The sequence below is a fragment of the Acanthochromis polyacanthus genome, chromosome 8 (genome assembly GCF_021347895.1).
Source record: "Acanthochromis polyacanthus isolate Apoly-LR-REF ecotype Palm Island chromosome 8, KAUST_Apoly_ChrSc, whole genome shotgun sequence".
NCBI lineage: Eukaryota > Metazoa > Chordata > Actinopteri > Pomacentridae > Acanthochromis > Acanthochromis polyacanthus.
This window is the reverse complement of record NC_067120.1, coordinates 15,932,275-15,958,225: the sequence shown is the minus strand read 5'-3', so window position 1 is coordinate 15,958,225 and position 25,951 is coordinate 15,932,275. Positions and strand designations below refer to the sequence as shown.

The window sequence follows — 25,951 nt, the reverse complement described above, 5'->3', positions numbered from 1 at the left end:
TTCCGTGACAGGTTTTAATTACACTCTTGAACAGTCTTTACACAGGACCAACAGGAGAACAGTGGAATTATATTAATCTGGGAGGTATCTGCGTCCATTTTATTTCAGGTCCTCTGGGAGTGATCAACACATTGTTGTACAGTACTTGACCAGGTTAGGCATGAAAACAGACATCTGCAGTGCAGTACACGTAGCAGCATATGAAGATAATTCGCCACCATAACAGCTCAATGAGCAGCCATCTGTTTTAAAGCAGGGCTTTAGTTACAACCTGCATGATTTCAACAAACACTATAGTACAGCAGAGCGGGGACTAAAACACAGCACTTCAAGGTAGAAAGGGCGAAAGAGGCTTTTGAGAAACGGCATCAAAGGGAAAGAGGGCACGCTAAAGACAGAGCCGAAAATGTGAATAGCCTGTGGGGAATCCATAAAACCAAACAATCAAGCACACGGTGATAAAAGCTTTGGAAACAACTGAACTTAAAATACTCCGAGGCTAAAATAATACATAAAAGACATATCGTCGTGACAGTGAGGCTTAATTTGCATCCACATTTAAAGTATATAGCTACTATTCATTTCAATCGTTATCATTTATCACGATATGCATATAACAATCATATATAACACTGTAGTGCTTGTCGTGGGCCCTCGCGTACCAATGTTAGTGTCATCAATATATAATTACATAGCTTGAATGTGCAAATAATTGTCATTACAACTGAGAAATGTCACTTGCATTAGATGCTCAGATTGACCGCAATTAGCTTACAAAAATATTATCTTCCCTGTAATTTCTTTACAATTAAGTTTTACAGTGTTACAGGCTAATTACAGCTTAGCAAATATGAGAAATACTTCAAGCATAAAGCCCATTTGTACATTTTTTTTCTGTGACAGTAACAGGTAAAGAAACGGGTTCATGAGCATAGAGTGGTTGTCATAAAAAAATACCGTAAAGGAAAGCAAATGGTTACAAAGTGCTCACTTGGGGAGAACTGTTCCTGCTGTAGGACGGCGTTTGAGTTCTGCTTTTGAAAGGACTATTTTAGGAGGCATGCTCTCATTCTCACTTATCTGTACAGCAATTTTGTGGCTGCTGCCAGCAGCCAGTTAGCTTAACGTAGCATAAAGACTAGTAATAGGGAAACGGCTAAGTAGGTGTATTTTGTCCCCTTGAGAAAGAGACAGACATTCTGTTTTTCTGATTCCAGCCTGTATTCTAAGGAACTTATATTTATCATACAATAGTGGCATGGGTCGTAGCAAGCAAGGTAAAAAGCATATTGCCCCAAAATGTTTGAACTGTTCCTGTGAATGCATTTACTATGAAGCTGACAAATCCACAAGTCGTCTGAAACATATTGTTTGAATACAACTATGCTGACATGAGGGCTACACACCAACGGCAACTCCAGCAAATTTTGGCTGTGGAAATTGTGAATGTGCCGACTGCCAAAGCTGCTGGCACATTAACACTAAAATCACCATTAAAGTATCAGTGGGGAATTAAGGGCTACGTAGCATTTGGCATGTTGGACACATCACCAACATGTGTATTTACACAATGTTCTTCAGACTTACAGGTCAGGAAGCCAACAACTATGACACATTGAAACATCACCTATTGTGAGCAGTTTTAATGGAAGACATTCAGTGGATATGTTGGTTATGGAAATGTGGCTTGTGTTGGATCTAAAACCTGGAAGAGTTAAAGGACAGGCTGTTATACATGTCAGCTCTGAGCCTTGCCCACTCAGACATCCTCTGGATGGAGCTTTTCTCACGGGTGAGGATGCGAGCAACTTTGTTCAGCTTCTCTTCGTTCCTCTCCAGATACCGGACGCCCTCAGCCTGCAGCAGGTTGAGCTTCTCCTGCCGGTTGTCATCCAGGGATATATCTTCGCTCATGTGGGGGTTGAAGCGGAAGTAAGTGTCTGGAGGTAGGAAAGCGTCGAGCATGGCGTGAACCTCTGGAGGGAGGAAAGGAGGTGAAAGTGAGGTCGCACATACGGCAAAAATCATAAACACACAATTAACTTCCTAATAGTTCCAATATGTGCAAACCTCCAAAGATTGTATTAAGAGCAAGAAGGGCATGCAAAGTCAAACCTCGTCTGTCAGCACTGTGACAGCATTACATGTGTCACTGAGTAAGCGCTCAGGGCTGAGAGTGTGAGGTAATACTGAGCGAAAATGTCTGGCTTGTCTGTCATGGCTCTTTTCATCTGCCTCGCATGACTGACTTAAAATCAACAAAATAGAAAAGCACACAAACAGGCAGCGGGCAACAAAACTATGTAAATATGCCTGAAGGATGCAAAAAGGTGATATTTTCAGTCCGTGTTCCCAGAACTAGCTTAGGAGGTCAAAGATGGATATCAGTCAAACTAGCTGCTGCTAAGTCCGTACAAAATTCCACAAGGACTCGTTTATCTGGAGGTTATTTGGAGGGTTTTGGGGAGATTTATTTGTTATATTTTAATAGACAATTAGCTCTTTGTTTGTGTGTGGTTTAGTTTTGACTTTTTGGCAGGGTCAGTGAAGAGAAACAGAAACTAGGAGAGAGAGTAGGAGCATGACATACAGCTAAAGGTCTAACCAAAAAGGAATTTAGTTAAATCTGCTGCTTATTTGTCCGAACCCCTTGGCTCTCTGGCCGCCCCCAGTGTACTGTGTTACATTGTTGCATTTGGGAAAGTTAAAAAAGCCTGAGACAAGACCAGCTTACTCAAAATAGATAATGCAAGCGCAGAGATAAAAATAAGTGTTTCTGTCCTATTCTGAATGACCTCCACTGTGCAGTTAAAGACTTATCAGCTGAACATGTTAGGAGGCCAACTCTTTAAAACGTGAATATTTTCCTTCCACAGAAAGATTACCAGTTAGGCAGAGGGAACTTGCTGAATAAATAATCATAGAGGCAGTGACGGTCTGCAGTTGCACAAAATAATAATGTCACAGACTTGAGTCTCGGCTCTTTTTCGGGTGGAGAACAAATCAGTTTACATGGTGACCCAGCAAGTCACCTTCACAATGCTGGCTTATTTTATCTTTTTTCCCCCCACTGACAGGCTTGGAACCCCAAATAATCACACAAAGACTCTAGAATTATTGTGTTTCTGTCACAAAAGTCGTTGCTGTGCCTCACAAATCATCCATGAGTTCGAAAACAGATTGCAAACCAGATTTTATTATGCATGCTCCAGGACACTCTTAGCATCCTAGTGTGAAAGCAAACAGGTTACGTGTACAGCAGTGAACAGCCACCTTATTAGATCTCAACAAACATGTGACTGCATCACGTATGATCTGGGGTAATTCTTCCAAAACATGTTTTTAACACAGCTAAAGTCGACATTACATCAGAGGCAGTGCTTTACTATCCGTTTGGTTCCACAACAGCTATATTTACATCTAAAACTATTATATCAGCCTTATCTGTCCACAACAACAAACCGAGTCCCACTGATACACCCAAGACAAAGTAGGAGGGTAGTGAACACTAAGCTTTTGAAAAAGAGAAAATCTGTGATAAATACTCTTGCTAATCTGCCGTTTCTAAATAACAAAGCCTGTTGGAGAGCTGGGGGAGCGCTTAATCCCGAATACAGGAGGAACAAGTGCAGAGAAGCATCTAGGTCACACGCTGCACCACAGCAGCAACAGGGAGGGGACCGAGCCAAATTTAGGCACAGCAGAAGTGCCCATGTCTAGAGGTGATAAGGAGAAGAAGAGGTTGCCACTACACAGGGCCACAATGGGACGTATCCAGAACAAAGGCAACTTGTGGTGCAGTATTTTCGACACTGATGACGGCCCAACCCAGTTGCTTAGAGAGGATACAGAAACTGCGAGGCTTTGTACATTATAATAGTGGTGAGGATTAATTTAAGCTTCAAATATAGACAGAATAACAGAAAAGTATCTAAATAAACAGGGGGAACCAAGAAAAACAGCTTTTATTATTAAATCCATCCATTTGTACACTGTAAGTCTTCTTTTTGTTGATGTACACTCAACAAAAATATAAACGCAACACTTTTGTTTTTGCTCCCATTTTTTATGAGATGAACTCAAAGATCTAAAACTTTCTCCACATACACAATATCAGCATTTCTCTCAAACATTGTTCACAAATCTGTCTAAATCTGTGACAGTGAGCACTTCTCCTTTGCTGAGATAATCCATCCCACCTCACAGGTGTGCCATATCAAGATGCTGATTAGACACCATGATTAGTGCACAGGTGTGCCTTAGACTGCCCACAATAAAAGGCCACTCTGAAAGGTGCAGTTTAGTTTTATGGGGGGGGGGGGGTTCCTCTGTACCCCTATGTAGATATTCCATCAAAAATCTGTCCTTTCCAGCTAGAATAGTCATTTACCACATTAACAATGTCAAGACTGTATTTCTGATTCAGTAAATTTTATCTCCATTGGGGAAAAAAGCCTTTCTTTCAAAAATAAGGACATTTCTAAGTGACCACAAACTTTTGAATGGTAATGTATATTTTTTAAAAGACAAAATATCAGAACAATACTTAAATTTGGATGAACGTTTAGTCTGTCAACTCTGTGAAACATTGAAAAGCAGTTTCTACACGGCACAGAACATCATTAACATATTGCAGCGTCACTTACCCTCAGTGTCTGTGGCACTGCTGATGACGTTGGTGAGTTTGGTTTTGAGGCTTGTATACGTCTTGCTGTTCTTGCTGGGAGCTTCGAAGCGGCCTGTACCGAGTGAGACCACACACTCCAAGGGCGTATCAGGCCACAAACACTTACACTCGTGGACGGCAAGTGCAGTGGGGTTGTTGATCAACAGACCTCCATCCTGTGCACAAATCAGAAGAGGTGTCGCGTTAGAAGGCCCATTTACAGGCTGTGAATGGCGTTTTATGCCAAGACCACAGTCAGCGAAACCAATTAATTGGCGTTTGAAACCCAAAAACCTTTCATGGATTTTAAGAGTCAATAGATGAAACTTTTGAAGAACATCTGACAAAATCAAAAGAACTAATCAATGTGCAGTTCCAGAGCTGCTTGTACGACTACAAAGCACAGAGCTAAATTGTTGTTGTCCCCCCCTCCCCCCTACAATTTCCCCTTCTCTCACAGTTTCAGTCAGACTGGCTTTGATACCGACCAGGAGTGCTTTTGCTTTGGATCCATATTGTACCCAAGGCGGTGGGGGAGAAACTGGAGAGGCTGTGGGGATTGTTGAATAGGCATGAGGCTGAGGGGCCGTGGGGCTACGGGCTGGCAGCAGGATCAAACACACAGGGGCCAGTCCTCATTAAAGAGGCCAGGCTGGGGGGTGGGAGCCGCAGGGCCCCAAGTGTCTAGGGACACACTAGAGGAAGGATTGCTTGTTTGTGTGACTGTGTGTATGCGCGTGTTTGATCGGGAACTCATGCTTGGTTAGAGTCAATGTATATAATAATGTGGGTGTTCCTGACAGCGTATGTCGCATGGATTCACTCTGAGCCTCAGGGAGGGGAGGGAACACCTCATCTTTCCAGTGTACTCCAGCACTGTTGCAGCCTAATGACAATTCTCTACAAATCTGAGAGAGTTCAGAGTGAGATGGGGAATATGAATGGTGCCTGCAGAGCCAAAGATGTGCTCATCATCTGGGGAGCTGGACTGAGAAATTGTACCGCCAGTCCAAAGACCAGGAAAATAAAATTGCCAAGGCCACTGGCTATTGTACTTAGACTGGGGGCACTGCATTAAGCAATAGCTCCCATGATAGCAGATGCTTTTTGAAAGACTTAACATAATAGCTCTCCATGAAAACGAAAAGTGACATTGAGAAAGGCCACTCAGGAGATAAAAATCAGTATTAGATAACAGTCAACCCAAATGAGAATCTACGGATACACCTGAGCTCCTTTAAGGATCCCATATTATGCATATTTACAGGTTTGTAATATTATTTTTGAGGTCTACCAGAATATATTTAAATGCTTTAATATTCAAAAAACACATTATTTTTCTCCTAGTGTGTACATATTCTGATCCTGTGTCTAAAACACTCTGTTTTAACACTCCTGTTCCACCCTGTTTGTTCTGATTGGTCAACTAGCCCAATAAAATCAAGGTAACGTCGACTACATATTGTAACCCCAATGAATACAGACAGAGACACATGGCCCGAGCAGAAACAGCTCTGGTGAAGAAATAATGGCAGGCTGTTGGGGAGCATGCCAAACTAGCCGCTAGGCAGGTGTTATGCAAATACTTTACATGCTGACAGAAATAAGAAACAGAATAAAAGTCTGGACTTTAAATAAAGTGTTTCAGGTAGATCAAGAGCAGTGTTTTCTTTGGCAGACAATAACTCCTTTTGGTACAGACTGGAGCTTTGTAAGTATGCAAACCTTTTACATACAGAACAAAACTATAACGCAGTAAAGAAAGGAGAAATTTAAAATGTCTACTATTGGTTCTTTAGGGCTGACTTTGGCGCAGTGGTTGCTGCAGTTACAAAGTTAATATCCTCTTATAGCACTGCAAACATACCTAGATTTAGCAGGTATACTGTTTAAGGTCTGTGTATTATCTGTCGATTAAACTATTTAATTATTTGTACATTATTTCTATACACAAAAAATCAAAACGAAAATCAAGGCATATTTCTGTCTGTTTTGTGGTACTTTTATTCACCATGTGCAATGTGACCAATGCACACACTGAATGACAGTCCACAGAGGAAAAATAAAACAAAAACAGAACACAATCTGACATTTTAATGACTTTAGAAGAAGTGTTTAGAACAGATCTGATCCCACAATATAGACAAACTGTTAATAGTCTGTGTCATAATCATTAACCCAGAAACATCCTTAAAGAGGCATCAGCTTTAATGATTTTTAAAAAGTATGGCGTTCATCATCTTATATAAACATCAAAAACAAACTGCTGTTGGGGATCATTGAAATCTGGACAGAAACTAAAGTAGAGGAATAGCACTGCAACAGTTCTTTCATGATTCCTGTAATGTTTAGTGTCCGTTTTAAAGTAAGAGTGCCACAATTCTCTGGTTCTGGCTTTTCAAATATGTGTATGATCTGGGTTTTTTTAATAGTTTTGAAATGTTTCTTAGACAAAACATGGTATTTGACAGCATCATGTCAAACATTTTATGGACAAACAATGAATCAAGTGAAAAATTGACAAAACACAACAATTTTGATCTGATCATGGCTACAGGATCAGAATCACTGTTTGGATCAGTCCAAACAGTTCATCCTAGTGGCCACATGATTTTAATACATTTTGTGCCAATCCAGCCAGTAAATATTTCTCATAGTAAGTAAAAATGTTTGTGTTTGTACAAGAGAAAAAGTCAGGCCATTACCATACTCAATATAATTCATCCTCTGGGCACCAAAATTAGCTGCACCAAATTCAATGGCATTACATCAAAATAGAGTCTGAAAAATCAATGTCATGGTGGTGCAGGAGGAAATGTCAAGAGGTGACAAGGACTTAGAATAACATCCCATGGCAATGCATCCAGTGGATAATAAAATATCTCCCTGTGGACCAAAGTGGTCCATTGCCCGACACACATTGCCATCCACTGAGTTGCTAGCATGGTTAAAAAGAAAGAAATGTGAAAAATGTCTCCATCACCTCTGAGTCACAATTACTGATCTGATCTGAACTCTATGCATTGAAGAAGCGATCTGTTATGATAATGTACTGTGTGAATCATTCATGAATCAACCGCAGTGTTAGTTATTAGGATAATTTCCTGTGAGAGTCAGAGCCTCAGAGAGCGACCACCTGACTGGCTGAGATGGACGCCACACAAAGAGGGCTTTAGTCTGACAGAAAGCATGGAAGAACTGCTGAGGTAGCCGCTTGTCCAAAGCGCGTCATTATGAACCAGCAGGGCGTCTGGCGGAGCAAGAAATGAATCACAGAAATAGGAGGAGAAATTGCCTGGATTGGATGTGCTCCTAATAGAGACTTAGAGCACCAGACAAACCCAGCTGGAAACAAAACAACTAAGCAATTTTCTTATCACTCACAGCACTGTGAGAGGCTCCCTTTTCTGAACTCAGAGACAATTATGGCAACAGTCTGAGTCCAGTTATGGGTCCTTTGTGCTGATAGCTGGGGGGCAACTTTCACAGGCACAGTGGCCGGCTTTGCACACAGTGCCAAAGCATGCAACATTAGAAGCCAACTGTGCAATGGTGTTGTGAGCAAGGAGCTGAATGCTGTAACTTGTCTCCATTTCAGGGCACCTGCTTGGGCGAACATAGTCGCAGCATTTAAGGAAAGTCTCGTTTTTGAGATTGAAAAAAGCCTGTGGTGCCACTGGAAAACTGGTAGGTTTCCTTTGTGTGTGGCACTTGATTTTTCCAACAACAAATAATGTAGAAGATCTTCCCCATCTGTCATCTGTCTCATGAACAAACAGGGACAGGGACGGTACCTGGCTCTACCTACCATGAAAACAGCTTGGCAGATGCTGAAGCAGCACTGGTGGCGCTCCGGCTCTTTAAAACTGCTTTTCAGTGACACATTCATGCTTGGCCCACAGCCACATTCTCACACAAGGGTGCCTTGAGGCCAGAGCATATTTGGATGAGGAGTTAAGTTAGAAACAATGATCTACTTTGGACAAACTGCAAATGAGCTTTGCATACAGAGTGGCCCGACTCAAGCCGCCTGTCAAACGTGCAGCATGACGACGCGAAGCAAAGGTCACTTCCATTTCTAAGGATTTAGAGCTGTAATGCTGCTCATACTCGAAACGACTCAATCTCACTGTGAAAAGACATGCCATGTGTCAACAGATAAACGTCCTCAGAGGGTACACGCCTGTCAGTTCAAACCATCTGACCGAGGTTTAACCCCTCTAAGGGTTAAACTTCCATCAGATAGAGAGAAATGCCAACTTTGAATTCTGGCTTCCTGAAAGCCTTAATGATTTCCTTTGACGGCGTTTCTGGATTCCGGTAGAACCCGTCTCTTAATACGCCAGAGGATCGGAGCTCGTCTGGCCTCGCCTTTGCCCTTCAGGCTCTAATGGCTGATTCACAAATCAGCTTCTCAATATCCTAAATGCAAACAAAGCAAGTTTTTTTTTTTAACTAATTAGGGCTCCCACACCAAAAGGACCACGATTCACTTGTTCTGATGCTCGATTAAACTGAAATATGGCTTTAAGAAGACACTGTTCTTTCAGTGTATTTTGAAATAAAATGACTGATAATATTAGCTGTGAAAAACAAACAAAACTTAAGACATGCATGGTTTCTATAAATTGCGGTGGGAAATTACTCCTCTGTCATTAACTTTGGGGAGTGTATCTTCATTGTGCCAGTTTAAGCTGTCTTAGAGGAGGAGCGCTGATTTGAATAGGGAAGCAGTGCTATCGTCAGGATCAGTAAAAGTCATTTCACGCCCCAATGTATGTCAGCTCCCATTAGCCGGGACAGCAAACTTCATCCTCTTCATTCAGCCTGTGTGCCGCTGTATCTCGCTCCCTCTCCAACCCGTGGCTAAACTTCAATGCTTGTTTGTGTTAGGGTCATTATGAGCGGCCACAGCGCAGAAAGAGAGGAGAGCGCTTGCTTAAATCTAAATGAGGTGAGCCTTGCATCTGGTGTAGCATTCACATCACGGCTCCAGTGAGCAGCTGTAGTCATTAATGCTTTCTTCTTTGACTTCTTTGACAGGCCCGGACTGAGGGGCACTGAGCTCTGTCATGATTTATTGTGAAGCTCTGCCAATGAGGCTCCCTTCTTTCAAATGAATAATTAGGGAAGCATTACATAAGACATGGACATGTGATTATCTCTGTCACAATGACCAGAGTGTTTTCCAGAGCTGGTCATTCAATTGATAAGCAGATAATTAGGCTGAGATACAAAACAAATTCTCTAGTGCACTCTCAATTATTTGTATAAATCTTTCATATTAATTCATGCGGTTTGCTCATAAAATGAATCAATCTCAGTCGCTCTGTATGTAATCTGAAAAATAAATCTGCTCATTCAGTCAAATTAGTTGCTCAAAGGGCATCTAATCCACATAAAAGGCACTATTGTGATGAGCGAGGATGAGAAGGAGACCGGTGTGAGCGCAGGTCTTAAGTGGCGGCCAGGTCAAGCCAGAGGTCTTCATGCCACATTATGCGATTACGCCGACTACTTCCCCACTTGCCCTTTTTGCTTTACATGCTGCAAAGGTCACATCGAAGGTCAGATCATCTTCCCAGGCTATCAGCAGAAGAGGGCTCCATTTGTAAGAGCGCCAGCCTGGCCCCAGGCACCCAAAACTATTGAGATATACTGTGGACTGTTACCTTTTCCCACACATTCTGTGAATACACGACCACACAAGAACACACAGTATTGAAACAATGAATCATCCCTGCTGGGTGTAGCCTTTGAGATTAAACCAAGACAATCCGTGGAGTGATATAAATGGGTGCTAAACCCTTCATTGATATTTACTGTGTCAGAAACCTCTTGAGGGTTTATGCACATATCCGACATCTTCATATTAAAAAGCATAATTTTATAACTTATCTACTGAGCAATTTCAACCTAATTCCCCTGCTGCTCTCCTGAGGAGGGGTGACCGCACACACATTTACATTCTAATACATTGTGATATAAGCTTTGAAGCTGCGTTTTACTCTGAGGAATCTCTGCTAAATGTGACGTACAGTGAGAACACATGGGGGTTTGAGACAGAGGAAGTTTCAGCAAAGCTTCCTCAGTGCAGTCAGTGAATATAATCAGTGCACCAGCCTAATTCCCCAATAAATGTGGCAGTGCAATCAAGTGTTTGTGTGCATGTGTGAAAATGTATGTCCACAAAAAGAACAAATAAAAGTACTCAATCGGGGAAAAACAAGTAATGTGACAATAGGAGAATCCACATGTGTGAGTTTATACTCAAGGCACAAAGAGCCTGAGTCTGTCTAGGAAGAGGAAGCTGTCTGCAGAAGGGCTAAAATGTCTGAGCTCCATCCTCCAACAGCCTGCAGGCCGAGTTCTCTGGGCTTAACACAGGAGCAGAGAGCGGGGATGAGAAAGTGGCTGAAAGCTCAGATTGATCCTCTGTGTCGCCTCCCTGAATCTACCACATCTGCTCTCTCTCCTCTCTGCTGCAGCTGAGTTAGCAGTGTGGTGCTGAGTGTGTAATTTATGACCAATAAATTTATTTCCAGAGGCCTTTAAGAGGGAAAAAAAGAGAAAAAGGTGATCCAAAAGGTTGTGATTTCTTGAGCTGCACTTCGGAAATGGTATTTAATCATGTGAAACCCTTTGCCTTTGCTCAATTTTTTAACCAAAGCTGCCACATTGAATGTCTTCTCAGACTAATTTATGACTCAATTCCCTCATTCATTAGCAAGAAAAAAGTATGGGAGCGCTGATTTAACCCACTCCATTTGAGTCTTTCTGCTGAGCATGGTGCCATGTTGAGGCTCTCAAGAGGTCGCACTGGGGATGGTGGCCCACTAGCGCCGTGCCTCCCATCAAAACACAGCCAGGGGTGGGCACAAAACAGCTTCCCATTCCCCCTCATCGCCTCAGGAGACGCCATGGCAACTAGGCAGGACAAATTGGGCCCTCCTCACCATTCCATGCATGCTCCAGCATGCACTGAGAAACGTCTGAAGTCTTCTTCTTCTGTGTTCTTTCGAGCTGAGATAACGGAGAGAGCTTTAATGTAGAACATGCGCCTCCTCCCTCCCTTTATCTCCTCTATTTTTTCCCCCACTCTTTTTCCGCCCTTGTTCCTCCTCACTAAGGCATCCTCTCCATTGGCTGTGGTAGCAAGTGCAAGGCTTTGATAATGCTCTGCTTCAAAAGTCTTGCTCCAAGTTACAATTTCCCCAACGTTGCTGGTCTGAATCTACAGATGGAGCTCCACCAGATTTCCATTCCAGCCCGCAGAATCACAGAAACGTCAACGAACAATCAAGTTTCTTCAAACGCAGCTTGAGAATTCCAGCCTTCGTTCAGCACATGGTGGGGCAACTGTTGCACTCACCGTACAAAAGGGTGATTGTTCGGGGCTTGAATTAAGTGGAAAAGTCTGTGGGCGTTTGTGGAAAAGAGATGACTCTCTCTTTTGGGAATCCTGACATCATACAGGCAGCATGTTATGCTCGCGACCGGTTTCAAGTAGCCAGTAAATAAAGTCATCAGACTGGGTGGCATTTTGAAGACGGCCAAATATTCACAGAAAAATTTGTCATGAGCTGCACGGAACTACAAATTAAAAGGAGCTTATTATAAATGCTGGCATTTGACTTTAAGCTAAATTCCAACCATTATATTCCAAGTGTTTCCACTCTGACTTAAAACAGTTTTAGCTAATTACTGTTTGCTGTATCACTAAAAATTAAAACAAACTTCATTTTTTAAAATCAACATCACTTTATAAATTATATTTCTCGCTAACTGGATTTGCTAATTAGGATACAAAAGATGTTTTTGCAAGCTTTGATTAAACATAATTTGACAGTTTTTGTCAGTTTTAAATCTCCATTAAGGTTTTCAATAATGATGAGATGTGGAGTGTTTTTCACACAAGAAGAAAATCTTGAAAATTTGCAAAGAAGCAGCAAAGAAGTGTGGGAAGTCTGAGAAGTCAATAAGGCAGCTCCTGACAGACACAGAGAAATCTTGAATAATTGACTCTTCTTTTAAAATAAACTAATTAGTAGCGTACCTGAAAAACGAAAGGATTGCAATTCAAAATCGTGATTTGAAGCTTTGCAATTAGCAACCAAAAAGGCAAAAAGACATGCATAAATTCATGTTGTCACATATTTGACTGTATCTCAGTGTAATCCTCAATCACGCATTTTGAATCTATTATACACTGAATATTGAATTGAAATATGACTTTAATTTTTTGTACCACTAATCGAATTGCAAATCTGTGAGATTACTCCTAATTTGATTTTCTCAAAAATTGTTCAGTCCAAACTTGTAGCCATATATTAGTGAAATTCTAAAGTCTATATCACTCATATCAGCAGGGTATCGCAAAACAAACACATGCAGAATATCCTGAGGCATGGTGAGAACAAGTAAAGACAGCCACAAAACTAAAAGTGATAAAAAGTGGAACAAATGAGCAACAGCTTGAATCACACAGGAATTTCCACTGAAGACTAAAAGGCAACCTTAAAGTATTCTCTAAAGATTTATTAGCTAAAAAGAAACCTAAGCAGAGAAAAAAGGACTTGTTACCAAGCTGAGTCTGAAGGTCTTTTTGTAATTACATTCAGTTTTCCATTTGGAAGATTCCTTTGGCACCAGTGAAAGGAAAATAAAACACTTGTGACTGATTTCACATAAGATGTGTTAAATAAATTAAACCACTGATGGCGTCTCATCTCCTCACAGTATGAGGCTTCCTGCTGGCGGCCGACGACAAGAGTTTGGAAAAGCAGTTCCATAATTAGATTGTCTGTCTTTTCATTCTAATGAAGCAAATGTAGCAGTCAAACTGTTGTGTGTGATGAGAAGGAGCGCTGCACTGGGCTAATTTATGCATCTCAAAGTGGAGGGAGACCAGTGAGGCGGCATGCTGGGGAAATCTCCCCCCACAGGTGGGTTTTCATCAACCAGTCTCTTTCATTCTCTCCCCTTGCACTTCCTCATTCACCTACACAACTAACACAGCTTCCAATTAGGAGTGTCGGAGCTCACCAACATGGGATATTGCCTTTGATGTAAACACATGCTCATTCGCATGTGCTGAGTCTGAACGCTGCATCTGTGTTCTGAATGAATTCAAGGAGAGATACTGGCATCTGGAAGTTGCAGGTCAAACACAGGACACATCAACTAAATGCTCAAATGTGAGCGGAATATAAAGATTTGTGTCTATGCTGTACTGTGTGCTTTTTATCCCTTCCTCTAAAGTACTTTAGAACCACCATTATGAATCAAATAAAGCTTCCCGTTACTTGTTTTCTCAGATTCTGCTGTCTTCACTCATGTGGTTTTCTGTGCTTTCTGCCTAAGGGCTTTCTTAAAAGGTAAGGCAAGCACAGGCGCAGCACGTATTGATCAGTAAAATGGTGGAATGGACTGGCGCTTTGCTGCGTTTCTGATAGCTAATGCATACCTGTTTAGCGGATGGATTTAAGTGTGTCTCACGATGACTCCATCCTTCACTCTGACAAAATGTAACTGACTGGAAATAAACACTGACAAAAAGGAAATGGAATTCCTCTCCCTCGCTTGCTGTGCAGGGGATTTTTCTCATTAGGCTTCTCAAAAACCTTCAAACTCTCCAGCATCAACAGTAACCGTACAGAGCGTTTTAATCCAGCAGACTAACAATAAACCCTGCAGGACCGTAGCGGAGGACCGCAGTTAAATTATCACAAAGCGTGTAAACATATTGTGTGAATGTGAAGCATGGTGTGAGAGAATGGATGAGTAAATATTAAGAAAAAGATCAAATAAATATCAGTGCAATTTCTGTGGCCAAGCAATATTGGTCCAACAGGGCTACAGCAGACAGGAGGGCATGATGAGGACTCATGCATGAAGTAAAACAGTGTTGAATATTTAACCTTCTGAACCGTAAAACACGCTGGTCGGTTTAAAAGGCATGATATCTCTGTTTCAAAAGTATCACCAAAATCAAACCATTTATTGGAGACAGAAATTTTAAAAATGTAATAAATTGTGAGGTTTTCAACTTCCCCGTGGTCCATGAACTCATCAGGAATATTGACAAAATCTAAGTTTTAAACCATGATCTTCTTCTTTTCAGCTTTTCCCTTCAGGGGTTGCCACAGGAAATCCTCTGCTTCCGTTCTGATTAGCCAAAATAATAAGAAAATTTCTTTTATTTTCTCTAACCAGATTCTGTAAAAAACTAAAATTCTGTGCTCTTTGTCAAAAAAAAAACAACACGAAGCTATTAGTGACTAAAAATTCAGGCACACGGCTGAACTGGGTTGAACCGCAGGCTGTGTTCACACCGAGCAAATAGGAGACAAGTATGGACACAAATTGAAAATGTGAACAGTAAAATATGGATCATCCGTTTAGCCATCTTTTTGTCCAAAGCTGGCAACATCTGGGTACTTGAATAAATGTTGTATATGTTGTGCATACGCCTGATACCAGAATTTCACAAAAAAATTCAACTTTCAAGTTTTTAATTTTTATGCCATTATGATTTTATTACACTGCACATAAGATATTTCTTAGTCCCCTCTACTTCTAGCCATGGTTCTGCTGTTTCAATAGTGGTGCAGGACTTTAGCCTAGCCATGCTACACCCATGTTTCTGACGGCACAAGGGTCTAGGGAAGCTGGACAGGGAGGGAGGCGGGCTAAAAGGTTGTCTTTCAAATCACTCTGCAGCAATTGGGTAGGTATACAACCAATCAATGCAACGAATGGGCTGACGTAGTTCCGAGAGCACCGGCGGACTGTGGCTAAGTCCCATTAGCTTCCCAACCAGCGGATCCGCAGAGCCAACTGGTATATTAAGGATTTGCCATATCCCGTCGGCATAAGTCCAAATACGTCTTTCTTCTCAATGAAACACTTAAGTGCCGTCCTTTGTTTATCTTTCAAGTTGAATTTTAGCTTCAAATCTTTAAGGGCTGTGGCCAAAGCTGAGTGGAAAGATAACTGTTTATTGTGCGCCGGTTGTTTCTGCCAGAATCGTCACTTCGTTACGCCCGCCTTCTGACTCTACACTTCATGGTGATTCGTCCGGCCAGTTTTAGGAGAATCCAGCCTCGAGCCTTATGGAGGGTAACTAGACCCACCCTGGCAGAGAATTAAATTCGTTGCCGTGGGTTGTCTAGCGCGGCTAGGCTAGCAGGACTTTACATTCCAGAGAAAAATGAGCCTCCATTGAGTAAAAATGAGACAGGAGATGAAAACACCCAGAAAATGCCTGGGTTCAGAGGGTTAAATGCTACTGAATAGAAATAAGAATAGGATGAGAGTTACAACATCTTTGCTGGGAAACTGTGTGCTTTTCACTGATTTAATTGCCTGAAACCAATCAAACTCTATTGATAGGTGAGACACTTAAAGAACTATGGGTCACTGACCTCCACTTTGGCTTGAGCTTAACCCACAAAAACTAATACATTTGCACAAGCAGGTGATTTAAGGATTTCACTTTTCGTTGAGTAATTCTGATTGTGATCAGGTAAAACGAAGCGAAGGCACAGCTTTCATCCTGACTCTGTGTCTTAGATATCAAACCCACTTCTGTATCATAGTGTGAACTAGTTCTGTTGAATATTCCTGAGAGAGACATCCCCAGACGCATCCTCTGAGCATGAAACGGATTCCTATTCAGCACCAAGAATAAAGAAGGAGAGCTTAAAAATTTTTCATTCGAATAAAAGTACAATTACAAAAATCCTTTCTCACCAGAGGAATTCAAAAACTGAGTTCAGGGAGAATTCTTAAAGCTTTCTGAAACATCAAAACGTTACGAGCCAAAAACAACTTTGACTTATTGCGGCCCTGAAGGGGTTTGTGAGCTCACATTGGCTACACAAATTTCTTGGACTGACACTAATGTGCAAGGTTTGTAAAACCTGCCACGTCTAAGGGCTGCCACAGAAAAAAGCCTATAAAACAACAATTACCACGAATTGCGTTCTGTAAATCTGACAAATTTGTTTAGAATGATGGCAATTTAGGAATTTAAACTGAAATAACTGTGTTCATGTCAGTCGTCGTCAATCAAAACATTAGCCACACTTCTAGACTTTAAACGTCCTACAAATCCACTGCATAGGTCATATCACTATACCTCTTTCATAAAAACACTGACAGGAGATATTTCCTGACCAGTGTCGCCTTTGCTCCACACCCAGTTAACTGCTGTGAACAGGACTGACCTGGTGGAGATCATTCCCCAGAGGGAACTCCTGGAAATACCCAGGGGCTGCTGAAGTGGCACGGATGGCCTGCCACAGCTGGTGCTGGCAGCCCCCCAGGTAGTGCGAGCGCAACCCGGGCAGCAGGTTGTAGTTCCTGAACACATACGCCTTCAGAGAAGTGCCTCGGTTCACAATGGTGCTCACAGCTGCCACCTACAGGGAAGGGAAATTACCGTGCATACATTTAGGCTGTTTTTCAACACGAGACAGCATTTTGGAACCAAGCATATAAAAGATGCAGGTACAATATGTAGTTTGACATTCTGACAGATCTGTTCAACATCATCTCTGTTCTCTGAGCCACAAAGGAGTCTGTTGACATCTCAAATCCTATGTACTTCTTTAGGCACACTGTCTTATGTGGCTTTAGAGTGCATTTTCCTTTCGCCTGTCGTGCAGAAAATGCAACAGAGATAGAGAGAGAGAAGCTTTCTGCGTGATATCACAGTAAATAAGATGAGGCAGAGACTCTCCGGTCTGTGCCAGAACAGAACAAGAGGGCAGAATGAGTCAGATCACCTTCTAAAGCTCACCTTGGGGCATTCAGGGTTTCTTGAAGTCTCCACCAGGAGATGAGAGCCCATTTTCTCTCTGTGGAGGTGCAGAAGAGCGATGTTATTTTCTTGGTTTAGTGAATTTTGGATAGTATTATGACTGACTTCAGATTTCTTTCTGGAAGATTCAGAATTTACGTCCACCCACTTAAAGGAATCTGACGCCATTGTATTAGAACATTGGACCATTTTGCTGCTCCAAAGGTTTTTAGGCCATATACAACCACTTATTTACAATGTATAAGACTGCAGATCAGATTTAAGGAGGTCAGCTCCTGTGTTATAAAGAATTAGACATTTCACATAGAACTTGAAAGTTATTTGACAGAACGTCATGATTATCCCACAAGATACGTTACTGTTGCACAGCAGTTCAGTACAATAAAAGTTAAAATATATCACAGGCTTTGACAAAAATAAACAGTTATGACGTTAAAGCTGAAGGTCTATCCATTTCTGTTAAAGTAGATTCAATTTACAGCATGTTCCTTTTGATATCATTATAAAAATAACACATAATTATTGGCTGTTTGGGCAAAAAGATAAGAACATTCAGTGTTTTGTCAGGCCACTTTCAATGCAATTTAACAAGACTTCCATTAATGTAGACACAGCCACCAACCTGTCCTCAACAATGAAACAGAAAGTGAAACTGACTTGAGGATGTTCTCCCAGGCTTCGCTGTCATAGAAAGCATGGCTCCAGCCCATCTTCACCGTGCCGACAATCACATTCTGCTTGAAAACATCAGAACCCAGCTTCCGATAAAGAACATCACACTCTTTCAGTGGGACTTGAAACACACCCAGCATGAACCCAAGGATAGCACCTGAGTTAAAAACACACAAACATTCAAAGAAGAAAGTGAGTGAGATGTACGGGTAAAAGGGGAAAAAAAGGCATACGTTGTAAACAGGATTTGCTGTAGTGCTTGAAAGTTTGTGAATCCTTTACATTCCTCCATATTCCTGCATAAACATGACCTTAAAAAATCATCAGATTTTTACACAAGCCTTTAAACTAGATTAAAAACTTCAATTAAATAAAAGAGAGAAAAATAATACACTTAGTCACTGTTTACAGAAGAAACTGATCCAATATTAGATACAAAAGTAAGTGAATTTTGGCTTTAAGTATCTGATGGGACCTCCATTGTGCAGCAAAAACTTCAACTAAACATATTCGTTACTTATTGATCAGTCATGGACATTGTCTTGGAGGAGTTTTTGGTCCATTCATCTGCACAGAACAGCTTCAAGTCTGGAACATTGGTGGGTTTTCTCCTATTAATTGCTCTTTTCAGACACAATCACAAAATTTCCATTGGACTAAGGCGAGGACTTTGACTTTGCCATTCCAAAACATTAACTTTTAATAAATATTGCCTATTCTTCTTTAGCCGCTCTTGGCTCAGTGTCATTGTCTTGCTGTATGACACACTTTCTTTTGAGATTTGGTTAGTTTAGTAGCGCAAACCATGATCATGTTTCACAGATGGGATAAGACCGTTGTGCTGGAATGCAGAGTTTTCTATTTTCCAAACATAACACTTCTTACTTAAACCAGAAAGATCAATTTTCAGTCTCATTCATCCACAAAACACTTTTCACTCGTGTCCTGGATTGTTTAAGTGATCTTTAGGAAGCTGCAGACTAGCAGCAATGTTCTTTTTGGACACTGGCATGCAAACCAATGTTTAACATCATCTACTGTGAAACTTGCTCCTGCAGTGATCTCTGTTGATGAACCACTTTGTTGGTAACAGTGGGCTTGAATTTTTCCCATTCGTACACAGTCAGTTTGATTATGAACTGCTGAAATCCAAACTTTTCAGAGACTTTTTGTAATGTTTTCCAATCCAATGAACATGTACTACCTATTTTCAAAGATCTTCAGAAATCTTTTTTATTTGTGCCACAATACACTTCCATGAATCTTGCTCGGCAGCCTATTCTGTAGTAAAAAAAAAAAAAATGGTTTGACTGCACCTACAATTTTAAAATTTCATTTGGCAGACGCTTTTATCCAAAGTGGCGTACATCTGAGAGTAAATACAATACAAGCAAGTATCTAGTCGCTTCATCATTTTGCTACAGGGTAAATAAACACTCTGGTCTGTTTGTATTCCTTCAAACCAATCACAGACGAAGGATGAGGCTCAGGTGTTCCCTTAAAATAGTGACTAGTGGAATTGTTTTCGACAACATGTGTATGTAGGGAGGCAAGAACGGTCAATAATTTTACCTTTTAAAAAACTAGCAGGTCTACCTTGCTGCATGATCCAAATCCTCAGCGAAACTCAGTGTTGAAGGTTGCAAGCCTAGAGGATAATGTTGCTTTCTGAGTTGAATTGGATTTTAAAACCGGTAACACACAGGTAGAGGAAGGAGCGATCCGTCTGACATGAGTGGCAAATGGCCGGCTTAAGCCTACAACCTACATCCACTGAGTCAGACTACACTTCCACAAAGGTGTCATGAAGGCAGATCCCTGTTCTTCCAACAAAACAAGGCTATTACTTACACTTTCTTGTCATCCCACTGACTGAAAGCACTTGACTCTAAATTCACTTTTTAATTCACTGCTAATCCCAGAGGTTCACATGTATTTGTCACTTACTGATATGTAATCATGGATTTGACCTTATAAAATGATCATAAAGTATGATATTTTGCCTCAATTTTCAATTGGGTTTTCTTCATCTACTTTAAGGATTTGTATGAAAATCTTATGGCATTTAGGTCAGATTAAAACAGAAGCAGAAGACTCCAACTGTTCACAAACTTTCAAGCACTGTATAAAAGCTTCAGTCATTCTCTTGGAAAATGCAACAAGGTCATCTGAGCAGGTCACAAAGCAGCAAACTGGTACCGCACAGCTTGTTGTAGTGCAGTCTTCGACACTGTTCTAGCATTGTCCTTTAAGAGTGACAATACCCTTTGATAACCTGTTCATAGGAAGTGAATGGAATGAGTATAGTTATGAGACTATAGCAACAGATTTCTCAACATTCTAACACCTATTTTCTCTCCAAGATTATGGATCTCTTACAGGATTAGCATTGCACATAGATGCTATGAGAGGAGTGATAGGCACTACCTTGCTAATACGGTAAACAAACCAGCCAGATGTGGCCTAGATAGGTTTTAAATGCGTGAACACAGTTTAATTAAGCAGGCAGATTACATTAGTATTTGACAACATTCACGAAAGCTGAAAGAGAAGCACCTCCAACTGCTGAAGATTAAGACAGAGAGAGCTGAGAAAACTACGGACAAACAGAAACTTCTGGTGGTGATTAAAGTCCAATGTGGTATGCAAATAAAATTCAGTTTTTCAATCTGCTGTGGAAAGAAAACAGTAAAGGGGCAGATGGAAAAAGCAGCTTAAGGATAGTCGACATCACCCCCTTGTGGTGATTTTACATACTGGGGGAAACCATCTGGACTTGAGGAAAATATCAATTTCTAAAGCTAAATACAGTGAAAACAATACTCACACTGTAATTATATAAATATATATTTTGACCTAACTTGAGCACACAGCAGCTGGATTTAGAGGAGTGGCGCTGCTGGCGAAATTGAGGTCAAAACAAGAGCGGAGCAACAAATGGGTCAGCATGTGATCTGTGCTGCCAGTTCAGACCGTGCCCTGCTCGATGTTGCCCTCTGCTCCGATAATCCATATATACGGCTCTGTATACATGTAAAGAAGTGGGGCAGGAGGACAGACGTACCTGTGCTGACACCACAAATATAATCAAACAGCTTGTAGATGGGCTTGCCGGTCAAGGCTTCCAGCTTATGTAGAGTCTGAAGGGCAAGAAGTCCCCTGAAAGTACAGACAGACACAGACATGAGCACACGCATAAAAAAGATTGGGAACTGAATATTTAATCAAGAATAATTTACCTACGGCTGTAGCTCCACTCATCATTGTGAACTTCCTTTGAAAAACACTCTGCCTGCTGTAATTGCCATCTGGCCGCAGTTTTAAAATACTTCATACCCGTTATCTAAAGCTTACAGTAAAGCAAAGAAAGAACAGCTGAATTTTTACCTTAAACCTCCCCCATCTATGGACAGGATCCGTATGCCCCGGCCTTTAACGGGTTTATGATAGCCCACAAGAGCGAGAGCTTCTCGAACTGCTGCTCTCAGGCCAGGGTCGTTGGCCTGCTCCAGACGGAGGAGACAAGGGATAACCTTCTCCTGAGGAACACATAGACAAACAATGACAGTCTGCAGTGGAAATGAAGTACACTGCCAGTGCACCATGATGTGGTGTGCATCAGTGCTTGCAAAAATTGTGTTAGAAAATAATGAGAACAGGGTATAAGGTAGCCTGGCATTCCTCGCACTAAAAATAACACATTTTACTTGCTGCTATCTTTGTTCTCTTCCCCTGTTATTTTTTTTTCTTACTGTCACTCATACTGCAGCCTTCTTATTATTTTCCTTGCCTTCTATCAACATGCAGTAATACAAGCAAAGGTACAAACAATCAGTGTCTCCCAAATGAGAAGCCGTCCCCCATCGTCTCTCTCAAACTCCCTGCACTGGCTGGAAAGTTCTGCTATTTCACAGGTCATTATTTATCAGAATGAACTTAGCAAACTATACACTGTGTGAATAATTTGAAATGGGAACTGAATCATACCTTCATCATTTAAAAAAAGGGTGATAAATATTGGACCACAGCCTTGGTTTTAAATAAAACATGAAAGCCACAGCTACTAAAAACAGACAGAATAATGTGGCTGACATGAATGCGTGAGATGTCAGAGGATATTCTTTTCACAGTATGGCTGCATTGAGATCTAAATTTAGTTCGAGTCACAGCAGTGGTTTTCTTTATTTCTGTAGCTATTTGCAAAGCTATCAAATTTACTCCATCAGCCATATGTTGTGCTAAACGTTGTCCTTAATTTTATCGCAATAACAGCAGCCTTGGGATAAAATAGGTTAGTACGGAATGAGCTCCTGACATTTTCTCACATGTTTTGACATAAATAAATGCTACAGTATACAGTCTGCATGTAGCTGCATAGCTCAAGCATTAAAGACAAGCAGCTTGCAACCTGCTGACACAGCTGACACACTGACATTTTGCCTGGCATGAGAAACACATGCAGAAATCCAGTGTTTATAATATCCACATGACACCTGCAAAACAATATACACCGAATATGGCATGATAACATATGTATAAAAATCATGCTGCCTTAAACACGGTCTTCTTCACATCATGAGCTACTTCCCAGCATAACTGTACATCCTTTACACCACATCAGAGCCTTTGCCTCAGGATGTGTGAGCATTTAGATTTCTCACCTTGACCGCAACGCCACAAGTCTCTGGGAATTCCAAGAGGTGGTAACTTAGGTCCTCCACTCTGTTGATATAGACCCTCACATCTGATGCCCTGTGGAGAGCCTGGACCAGAGCCCGAGTTCGATTGTCCACACTCACCCTGGCAATAATCTAAGAGATAAAAATACCAAAGACATGCAGCGAGTTCGGTCTTACTTTTAAGCAGTAGCTGGGATCTTACTCAAAACCTGATATGTGTAACGAACACATGACACAGTAACTAATGAGCATTATCAAAAGAGGTTAATTTCTCTTTTTTTAAACCTAGAGTGAGGAGAAAAGTACAACATTTAAAAGGCTTGTGTGTGACATGATGCATAACTTTCTCTATACTCATATAAAATCCATTCATCAGAAGACACAGAATTACTTTTGGGCCTCAATGACGGTGGGAGGATCTCATCAAATATTTTAATTGACAGCTTTGCTACTGTAAAAAAAAAAAAAAAAAAAAAAAAAAAAAAAAAGGGTTATGATAACATATTAATAATGTTCCGATCTAAAACTGAGCATAGACATGCACGAGCACATAAACTCCATGTCATTGTGGATGGTGGGTAAATAATTAGCAGATTTGTGGCAATGTGCCACTCACTTATGTTATTACAATAATAATTCCAAAAAAATGAAAAAAATATATGTGATATTACACATCCATTTTAAAACATGTATGCATTTTGTAAATCTAACCGCCTTGTATATTAATTTATTTGACAGGATATACAGGGCTCAGGCTAGTTCAGCAAAAGGACATTAGTGCATTGTTTCCTCTATCTGTAACACATTAGTAAGTCACGGTTTTAAATTACTCTGTCGAGCACAGCAACTAAATGTCAGATATGTTTATATCTCCACAACATAGACATCTATGTTAGCCTATAGAGTCCAGAGCTTCTGCAACTCTGTCACAAGAAGGTTATTTTTGAAAGCAGATTCCCAGAACTCAGGCTGCACTGACGTGCTGCCTGAGTTCTGGGAATCTGCTTTCAAAAACTCTGTATGTCTCAGCAATGTGCCGAGACATATAGAGTAGCGAGGATGCTGGTCAATGTGTGGACCGCAAGTATCCTGCTATAGTATACCAGACCTATCTGATGAGGGCATCATATTTGGGTCAAACACAAATACAGGCATATCCCACATAGAAAGAATCAGGGTCTCCAATACATGGCAAAATGTTCGTATAAAACACTACGAAAATGAAAAATTCTCCGGCACAACTACAGGGCAGTCAAGAAACTCGTTATTTTCTCTGATTAAGTTTGTTCCACTATAAAAGCAAAAAAAATCAGAATGAAAAATTGCTTTGTTCGAGACCTACCTTTTCCCTTTGAAGCAGAAGTTTCTTGGCTTTCTCCTCTGCAGCCTTCTGCTCCTTACTGACTGTGGCCTCAACCTGTTTTACTGACACATCTTCAGGCTTCTTCTCCTCCACTGCAGCATTTTTGGGATCTGCTGTCCTGAACTTAGGAACAAGAGTAGCAATGTAGTTCCCAACAAATGCTTGCACAGTGGGAGCAGAATAGGAAAGGTACTGTCCTAAACCCTTCCTGGACGAAGGCGGGGTAACCGGAGCGGCCGATTCTGTTTTACCGGACACTGTGATGAGGTCTGAGGTTTGTTGATCCTGAGAGGAAATGGAGGACTTTTCAACACTGCTCCCTTTTTTATCCTGAGTCTTTGTAATGTTGCCAAAGTATGAGTTGATGTGATGGGCTAGGTAGGTGTAAGTCTCATCCAGGCTAACTGACAACGTGCTGGGATGGAAAAGTGCTGTGTTTTGTTTGGAAGTTGTGCTTTTGCTCTCTGTCTCCTTCAGTGAAGGTGGAAGCTCCTCTTTCTTCCTGGCACAAGTAGCTTTGACAGCGGGAACAACACGTCTCAGTCTTTTCTCTTTAACCTCATGCACTGCTGGGATTGTGGCAGGGACAGCTGCTTGGGTAGAACTGTGAGGATGAGTGGAGGTAGTGGCACTTGCATCAAGTGTAGCAGCAGAATTGGAAAGAGACGGATTGGCAGATGATGAGTTTACTACAGGTTGGGCTGCGGTAGATGTAGAAGTGGCAGCAGGAATAGGTGTGACTGCATTCTCCTCAGCATTTGCTGTTGACTCAATACTGGCCTCAGCATTTTTACCAGCCTTTAAAGCGTTAGGTTTGAGTCGGGCAATTTTGGCCAGAAGATCTGTGTGTGTCCCACTCACAGCTTTAGAAACTGTGTCTAGTGTGCTCCTGACCCTTGACATGTGTTGGCTCAGACCAGCAGACCACTTTGAGGTTGAAGTGTTCAAATACAGGGTGCTTGTGTGGAGTCCAAGCCGCTGCCTAACCTGGCTAGCCTTGGAGACCCATCCTTTACGACTCCTGGTCCTCAGGTGGTGGATGTGCTTCCAGCTGCTATAGCCAGCCTTGTAGCACGCTGTCTGCTGTGCATGAATCCTACAGTGAGAGGTACCAGACAATGGAAGTGATGCTGCTGACTTGCGAGCATGTATTTGCCACATATGAAATGTTCTGCTTATTTTCCCCAAGGTATGTGGAGCCAATCTATTATTCATATTTTGTAAGGGCTTGAGCCATCCAAAGAAATAACAGGTCTCTACTCCCTTTTTCTCTTTTCTTAACCTGGTAATGAACGACAAAAAAGGTGATGTACACATGAAAGACAGAACTGAAAGAAACAGAAAAGAAGACAATGATGTTTGACAGGACATGGCATGAAATAAAAATATTAACATAAGCACTTCCCGTAACTTAACCCTGTCTTTAACTGAGCATAGACGAGAGGATAACAATCTCAGTTCTACTCAGAAAAAGGGTAACATTTTCTCCTTGATCACCAGTAACTAGCTAGCTGAGTACCACAGCATGCTAAAACGCTAGCATTCATACAGGCCATACAAAACATGATAAACCATACCAGTGTTGTCGTTTCAAGAAATCCTTTCAAAATCCTTTAATCCCGTCATTAAACTGCCATTATTCTTTAACACAAAAGTATAACACTGTACGATAAACTATTGGGTCATTCGCTTTGACACTTAATTTCCAGAATGACGTGAGGGCGACAGTCGAAGGAAAAACAATA

General features: G+C 41.3%; 1 protein-coding gene across 2 annotated transcripts; it reads right to left on the bottom strand.

Moving 5' to 3' along the window:
* LOC110950280 (calcium-independent phospholipase A2-gamma-like) lies at positions 1–25,951 on the bottom strand. 2 transcript variants are annotated; one of them, XM_022192766.2, is made up of 10 exons: positions 25,784–25,951; positions 24,186–25,488; positions 22,826–22,975; positions 21,552–21,703; positions 21,229–21,323; positions 18,150–18,321; positions 17,472–17,529; positions 16,897–17,091; positions 4,647–4,842; positions 1–1,976 (listed from the first exon to the last, which is right to left on the bottom strand). In XM_022192766.2, exons 2-10 carry the CDS (start codon positions 25,419–25,421, stop codon positions 1,699–1,701), a joined length of 2,532 nt encoding a protein of 843 aa, XP_022048458.2. In that variant the 5' UTR covers positions 25,422–25,488; positions 25,784–25,951; the 3' UTR covers positions 1–1,698. The 2 variants fall into 2 exon arrangements, with proteins under 2 accessions (XP_022048458.2, XP_051808279.1); XM_051952319.1 differs by having other exon boundaries at positions 24,186–25,302.

Coding starts and splice junctions, on each gene's coding strand:
- LOC110950280 (XM_022192766.2), bottom strand. CDS start 25,421: ATGAATAATAGATTGGCTCCACATACCTTGGGGAAAATAAGCAGAACA. Junction 21,324..21,551: donor ATAGATGGGGGAGGTTTAAG/GTAAAAATTCAG, acceptor CTGTACTTTCAG/GGGACTTCTTGCCCTTCAGA. Junction 17,530..18,149: donor GCCTGGGAGAACATCCTCAA/GTCAGTTTCACT, acceptor GCACCTCCACAG/AGAGAAAATGGGCTCTCATC.